Source organism: Oncorhynchus kisutch, unplaced genomic scaffold (genome assembly GCF_002021735.2).
Source record: "Oncorhynchus kisutch isolate 150728-3 unplaced genomic scaffold, Okis_V2 scaffold3984, whole genome shotgun sequence".
In the NCBI taxonomy this organism is placed as follows: Eukaryota; Metazoa; Chordata; class Actinopteri; order Salmoniformes; family Salmonidae; genus Oncorhynchus; species Oncorhynchus kisutch.
In genome coordinates, this window is record NW_022265929.1 from 1 (window position 1) to 7,699 (window position 7,699).

At 47.5% G+C, this 7,699-nt stretch overlaps 1 protein-coding gene across 1 annotated transcript in view; it reads left to right on the forward strand.

The window, feature by feature from the left end:
- Window positions 1-521: 521 nt before the first annotated feature.
- LOC116372980 (fibronectin type III domain-containing protein 3B-like) overlaps window positions 522-7,699 on the forward strand; it is a gene marked incomplete at its 5' end in the record, with an annotated part of 27,563 nt that continues 20,385 nt past the window's right edge. The window contains 3 exons of the mRNA XM_031821517.1: window positions 522-646; window positions 2,423-2,597; window positions 2,692-3,000. Of these exons, the coding sequence (XP_031677377.1) occupies window positions 522-646; window positions 2,423-2,597; window positions 2,692-3,000 (609 nt within the window). The remainder of the gene's footprint in view (window positions 647-2,422; window positions 2,598-2,691; window positions 3,001-7,699) is intronic.

Here is a 7,699-nt window from a genome sequence, read left to right on the forward strand (position 1 = left end):
CTTACTCTACTCTACTCTACTCTACTCTCTCCTCTCCTCTCCTCTCCTCATCATCTCCTCTCCTCTCCTCTCCTCTCCTCTCCTCTCCTCTACTCTACTCTACTCTACTCTACTCTACTCTACTCTACTCTACTCTACTCTACTCTACTCTACTCTACTCTACTCTCCTATCCTCTCTCCACTCTTTCCCCTCCTTTCTTCTCCTCTCTCTCCTCTCTCTCCTCTCTCTCCTCTCTCTCTCTCCTCTACTCTCCTCTCTCTCCTCTCTCTCTCCTCTCTCTCTCATCTTTCCCTCCTTTCTTCTCCTCTCTCTCTCTCCTCTCTCTCTCTCCTCTCTCTCTAAATGACTATGAAAGGCAGTCTTTATATGGCTCTGTTCTAGATTTGTGTTATTACATCATGATAATCAGCGCCGGACAAATAAATGATATTACTGTTGTCATTATTATTATAATTATTGCAGTCTAGTCTCATCTCTCTCTCTCTCTCATCCTCCACTCTCATCCCCCTCTCCTCCATAGGGAAAGAAGAATAGTGTATTTAGAGAATGTTACTTTGGGAGCCAGAGACACTGTAAGCTGACCAGACTGTGTCCTGCTGTGGGCTACACCTTCAGAGTGGCTGCTCACAACGATATAGGCACCAGGTATGTGTTATAATGCTACATACACATGCCATAACACTACATAGGCACCAGGTATGGGTGTTATAGCATTACATATGCATGGCATAACACTACATTGTACAAGGTAGGTGACATCTTCCGCTTTCCCTCTTTGTGTCTATCCTCCTCTATCTTTCTATGTCTCTATCAATCTCTCTGTCGTTCTCTCTCTATCTCTCTGTCGTTCTCTCTCTATCTCTCTGTCGTTCTCTCTCAATCTCTCTGTCGTTCTCTCTCAATCTCTCTGTCGTTCTCTCTCAATCTCTCTGTCGTTCTCTCTCAATCTCTCTGTCGTTCTCTCTCAATCTCTCTGTCGTTCTCTCTCAATCTCTCTGTCGTTCTCTCTCAATCTCTCTGTCGTTCTCTCTTGATCTCCAACCCTCTCTTCCACCGGGCTTGTGCTCTGTTACTCTGTCATCCTCACTCTCATTTTGACCTTCACTCTTCCCATCTGTTGCACCCTCACAATCTCTGTCTCTCTCTGTCTCTCTCTCTGTCTCTCTCTGTCTCTCTCTCTCTCTCTGTCTCTCTCTGTCTCTCTCTGTCTCTCTCTGTCCCCCTCTCTCTCGCTCTCTCTCTCTCTCTTTCTCTCTCTCACACAGCCATACGTCTGGTTGACGTATGGCTGTGTTGAGGTTAGTTGTCTGGTTGATGTATGGCTGTGTTGAGGTTAGTTGTCTGGTTGATGTATGGCTGTGTTGAGGTTAGTTGTCTGGTTGATGTATGGCTGTGTTGAGGTTAGGTGCCTGGTTGATGTATGGCTGTGTTGAGGTTAGGTGTCTGGTTGATGTATGACTGTGTTGAGGTTAGGTGTCTGGTTGATGTATGACTGTGTTGAGGTTAGGTGTCTGGTTGATGTATGGCTGTGTTGAGGTTAGGTGTCTGGTTGATGTATGACTGTGTTGAGGTTAGGTGTCTGGTTGATGTATGACTGTGTTGAGGTTAGGTGTCTGGTTGATGTATGACTGTGTTGAGGTTAGGTGTCTGGTTGATGTATGGCTGTGTTGGGGTTAGGTGTCTGGTTGACGACTGGTTGATGTATGACTGTGTTGAGGTTAGGTGTCTGGTTGATGTATGGCTGTGTTGGGGTTAGGTGTCTGGTTGACGTCTGGTTGACGTATGGCTGTGTTGAGGTTAGGTGTCTGGTTGATGTATGGCTGTGTTGAGGTTAGGTGTCTGGTTGATTTATGGCTGTGTTGAGGTTAGGTGTCTGGTTCATGTATGGCTGTGTTGAGGTTAGGTGTCTGGTTGATGTATGGCTGTGTTGAGGTTAGGTGTCTGGTTGATGTATGGCTGTGTTGAGGTTAGGTGTCTGGTTGATGTATGACTGTGTTGAGGTTAGGTGTCTGGTTGATGTATGGCTGTGTTGAGGTTAGGTGTCTGGTTCATGTATGGCTGTGTTGAGGTTAGGTGTCTGGTTGATGTATGGCTGTGTTGAGGTTAGGTGTCTGGTTCATGTATGGCTGTGTTAAGGTTAGGTGTCTGGTCTTATCTCTCTGAATGAGTCTCTCTATTTTTTTGTTTCCTCGCTCCTCTTGTTCTCACATCGTTGCAGTGGGGCAGATTCCCCTGCTTGAGGCCGGTCGTTCCAGTGACAGAAAAGAGGAGGGAGATGGAGGGAGTTAATGGAGGGAGATGGAGAGAGATGGAAAGAGAGAAAGAATGATGCAGAAGAGATAAAAGACATGAGCTCTGCTTTGTGTAGTCTAAACTCATGTCCCTCCCCCCTCTCTCCCTCCCACCTCTATCCCTCCACAGTGGTTTCAGTACGGAGGTTGTGTTCTACACTACAGGTACGCTGCCCTCCTGCCCCCTGGCACCGCGGCTGCTGCGGGCGGGCGTCTCCTGGGTCACACTGGAGTGGGGCCGTCCCGAGGGCAGCGCCAACGAGGAACTAATCACATACACACTCGAGATCCAGGAGGACAATACCGTGAGTCCCACACACAGATATAATGACGCACACACACACACATGTTCAGCAAAACGTCCGTTTAAAGGTTAACTGAGAACGTCTGACCTTCCAGGGAACAGACTTTCATCCAAAGTACACTGGAGACAACCTAACCTCCACAGTGCAAGGCCTGAAGAGGAGCACACAGTACAAATTCAGGGTAAGAGTGTGTCTGTCTCTGAGGTTTTATTGTGGCGAAATGGTGTCTGGTTGTGTGTTCCCGTGGAAACGGAAAAGGCTTCTATACTGCTGGAAAGACACAGTGATTGGTGTCATCGTGTGCACGAGCACATACGCACACACACACACACACACACACACACACGCACTACACAATCTGTCACCGTTTAGCAGCCATACAACCACCGTCAGCCTGTCCTCTGTGGAAATACCTGCAATTTACTGCTAAACTCAGCAAAAAAAGAAACGTCCTCACTGTCAACTGCGTTTATTTTCAGCAAACTTCACGTGTAAATATTTGTATGAACATAACAAGATTCAACAACTGAGACACAAACTGAACAAGTTCCACAGACATGTGACTAACAGAAATGGAATAACATGTCCCTGAACAAAGGGGGGGTCAAAATCAAAAGTAAGAGTCAGTATCTGGTGTGGCCACCAGCTGCATTAAGTACTGCAGTGCATCTCCTCCTCATGGACTGCACCAGATTTGCCAGTTCTTGCTGTGAGATGTTAACACACTCTTCCACCAAGGCACCTGCAAGTTCCCAGACATTTCTGGGGGGAATGGCCCTAGCCCTCACCCTCCGAGTCAACAGGTCCCAGACGTGCTCAATGGGATTGAGATCCGGGCTCTTCGCTGGCCATGGCAGAACACTGACATTCAGTCTTGCAGGAAATCACACACAGAACGAGCAGTATGGCTGGTGGCATTGTCATGCTGGAGGGTCATGTCAGGATGAGCCTGCAGGAAGGGTACCACATGAGGGAGGAGGATGTCTGTGACAAACCACCGCAGACCATGACGGACCCTCCACCTCCAAATCGATCCCGCTCCAGAGTACAGGCCTCGGTGTAACGCTCATTCCTTCGAAGACAAACGTGAATCCGACCATCACACCTGGTGAGACAAGACCGCGACTTGTCAGTGAAAAGCACTTTTTGCCAGTCCTGTCTGGTCCGGCGACGGTGGGTTTGTGCTCATAGGCGACGTTGTTGCCGGTGATGTCTGGTGAGGACCTGCCTTACAACAGGCCTTCAAGCCCTCAGGCCTACAACCACATATTACAGTCAAATATACAGGATCCTAACATTCCATTCCAGCTAAACAATGTATATATAGTGTTTTGAAAAGAAACATATTTTTAAAAACATCTCAAATCTATTACAAAAAAATGTGAGAACAGTAATATTTTACACACACATGAAGGTACGTATAAGCAATCATTTCTGATGAAAAAACACAAATGTGTAAAATTGGTGGATATAGCGTTTTGGAATAATACATTTTTTAAAAACAATTTATTTCACCTTTATTTAACCAGGTAGGCTAGTTGAGAACAAGTTCTCATTTGCAACTGCGACCTGGCCAAGATAAAGCATAGCAGTGTGAACAGACAACAACACAGAGTTACACATGGAGTAAAAAATTGGGTGGGCTATTTACCGATAGACTATGTACAGCTGCAGCGATCAGTTAGCTGCTCAGATAGCTGATGTTTGAAGTTGGTGAGGGAGATAAGTCTCCAACTTCAGCGATTTTTGCAATTCGTTCCAGTCACAGGCAGCAGAGAACTGGAACGAAAGGCGGCCAAATGAGGTGTTGGCTTTAGGGATGATCAGTGAGATACACCTGCTGGAGCGCGTGCTATGGGTGGGTGTTGCCATCGTGACCAGTGAACTGAGATAAGGCGGAGCTTTACCTAGCATGGACTTGTAGATGACCTGGAGCCAGTGGGTCTGGCGACGAATATGTAGCGACGGCCAGCCGACTAGAGCATACAGGTCGCAGTGGTGGGTGGTATAAGGTGCTTTAGTAACAAAACGGATGGCACTGTGATAAACTGCATCCAGTTTGCTGAGTAGAGTGTTGGAAGCTATTTTGTAGATGACATCGCCGAAGTCGAGGATCGGTAGGATAGTCAGTTTTACTAGGGTAAGTTTGGCGGCGTGAGTGAAGGAGGCTTTGTTGCGGAATAGAAAGCCGACTCTAGATTTGATTTTAGATTGGAGATGTTTGATATGAGTCTGGAAGGAGAGTTTACAGTCTAGCCAGACACCTAGGTACTTATAGATGTCCACATATTCTAGGTTGGAACCATCCAGGGTGGTGATGCTAGTCGGGCGCGCGGGTGCTGGCAGCGAACGGTTGAAAAGCATGCATTTGGTTTTACTAGCGTTTAAGAGCAGTTGGAGGCCACGGAAGGAGTGTTCTATGGCATTGAAGCTCGTTTGGAGGTTAGATAGCACAGTGTCCAAGGACGGGCCGGAAGTATACAGAATGGTGTCGTCTGCGTAGAGGTGGTTCAGGGAATCGCCCGCAGCAAGGCCACATCATTGATATATACAGAGAAAAGAGTCGGCCCGAGATTTGAACCCTGTGGCACCCCCATAGAGACTGCCAGAGGACTGGACAGCATGCCCTCCGATTTGACACACTGAACTCTGTCTGCAAAGTAGTTGGTGAACCAGGCAAGGCAGTCATCAGAAAAACCGAGGCTACTGAGTCTGCCGATAAGAATATGGTGATTGACAGAGTCGAAAGCCTTGGCAAGGTCGATGAAGACGGCTGCACAGTACTGTCTTTTATCGATAGCGGTTATGATATCGTTTAGTACCTTGAGCGTGGCTGAGGTGCACCCGTGACCGGCTCGGAAACCAGATTGCACAGCGGAGAAGGTACGGTGGGATTCGAGATGGTCAGTGACCTGTTTGTTGACTTGGCTTTCGAAGAACTTAGATAGGCAGGGCAGGATGGATATAGGTCTGTAACAGTTTGGGTCCAGGGTGTCTCCCCCTTTGAAGAGGGGGATGACCGCGGCAGCTTTCCAATCCTTGGGGATCTCAGATGATACGAAGGAGAGGTTGAACAGGCTGGTAATAGGGGTTGCGACAATGGCGGCGGACAGTTTCAGAAATAAAGGGTCCAGATTGTCAAGCCCAGCTGATTTGTATGGGTCCAGGTTTTGCAGCTCTTTTAGAACATCAGCTATCTGGATTTGGGTAAAGGAGACGCTGGGGAGGCTCCGGCAAGTAGCTGCGGGGGGTGCGGAGCTGTTGGCCGAGGTTGGAGTAGCCAGGAGGAAGGCATGGCCAGCCATTGAGAAATGCTTGTTGAAGTTTTCGATAATCATGGATTTATCGGTGGTGACCGTGTTACCTAGCCTCAGTGCAGTGGGCAGCTGGGAGGGGGTGCTCTTGTTCTCCATGTACTTTACAGTGTCCCAGAACTTTTTGGAGTTAGAGCTACAGGATGCAAATTTCTTCTTGAAAAAGCTAGCCTTAGCTTTCCTAACTGACTGTGTATATTGGTTCCTGACTTCCCTGAACAGTTGCATATCGCAGATTTCTGGGCATGGTAGAATATATTCAGGGCATAATGCGCAGACAGGGGTATGGTGGGGTGCGGGTACAGCGGAGGTAAGCCCAGGCACTGAGTGATGATAAGAGAGGTTGTATCTCTGGACATGCTGGTTGTAATGGGTGAGATCACTGCATGTGTGGGAGGTGGGACAAAGGAGGTATCAGGGGTATGAAGAGTGGAACTAGGGGCTCCATTGTAAACTAAAACAATGATAACTAACCTGAACAACAGTATACAAGGCATATTGACATTTGAGAGAGACATACAGCGAGGCATACAGTAATCACAGGTGTTGATTGGGAGAGCTAGCTAAACCAGTAGGTGAGACAACAACAGCTAATCAGCTAGCACAACAACAGCAGGTAAAATGGCGTTGACTAGGCAGTCGGATTAACTACACACAGAGCCTGAGTGCAGCTGGGGCCGACAGATAAAACATAAACAAACAGAATGGAGTGCCGTGATTAATGGACAGTCCAGCAGGCATCAGCTATGTAGCCAAGTGATCACAGTGTCCAGGGGGCAGCGGTGGATGGGACAGGGAAGCTAGACTGGCGAGTAATTATCCAGGCTAAAAGAACTGGCTGGCTGTGCAGAAGGTAAAAGCCGCTAGCAGTGGCTAACAATGACTAAATAGCTTGTAGCTGGTTGGCTTCTGGAGGTTCTTGAATGTGTTCTAAAAATTTAAAATAATAGCGATTCCGTATCACATTGGGTGAGGCAGGTTACCGTAAGGTATAATCAAATTAAAAATCGAAAAGAGAGTGAAAGTAACTGTGGGTCCAGTGAGTGGATGTGCTGGCTGGGGACTCGGCGATTCAGACAGTTAGCAGGCCTGTGCTAACAAGCTAACAGTTAGTAGGCCGGGGCTAAACAAGCTAGCAGTTAGCAGGCCGAATTAGCAAGCAAGCAGATAGCAAGGGCTAGAAAGTTAGCCTTTGGGGGACGTTGCGATGGGGTGAGTCTGTTTATGCCTCTTCATGCGGTGACATCGATAGACCGGTCGTGGGTCCGGATATTGTAGCCCAGGAGTATGCTTCGGTGGTAGCACAGGAGCTCTGGCCGGGCTAGCTTCAAGCTAAGTGGATGGAAACGCTAGCCAGGAGTAATCATTCGGGGTTGCGGTTAGCTAGTTAGCTAGTTGTGAAGATCTAGATGAAAAAGTTCAGTTTGCGGTGGGAATCCGGGGATAAAAATAATAGGTCCGTTATGCTCTGGTTAGAGTCGCGTTGTTCGAACTGGCGAGAGCTTTCCGAGCTGAAGGTTAGCTAATGACCGCTAGCAATGGTTTGCTGACTGATAGCTGGTAGTTAGCTGGCTAGCTTCAGTTGAGGGGTTCCAGATCCGAAGTAAATATAAATACTTTAGAAAAAAAGCTGATCCACGCTACATTGGGTGAGGCGGGTTGCAGGAGAGTATTTAGATGTTGAGGTTCAGATTTTTTTTTTTAAAGATATGCGAAGAAAAATATGTTTTAAAAAAACGAATATATACAAGGGACACGACACGACAAGACGTCTGACTGCTATGCCAA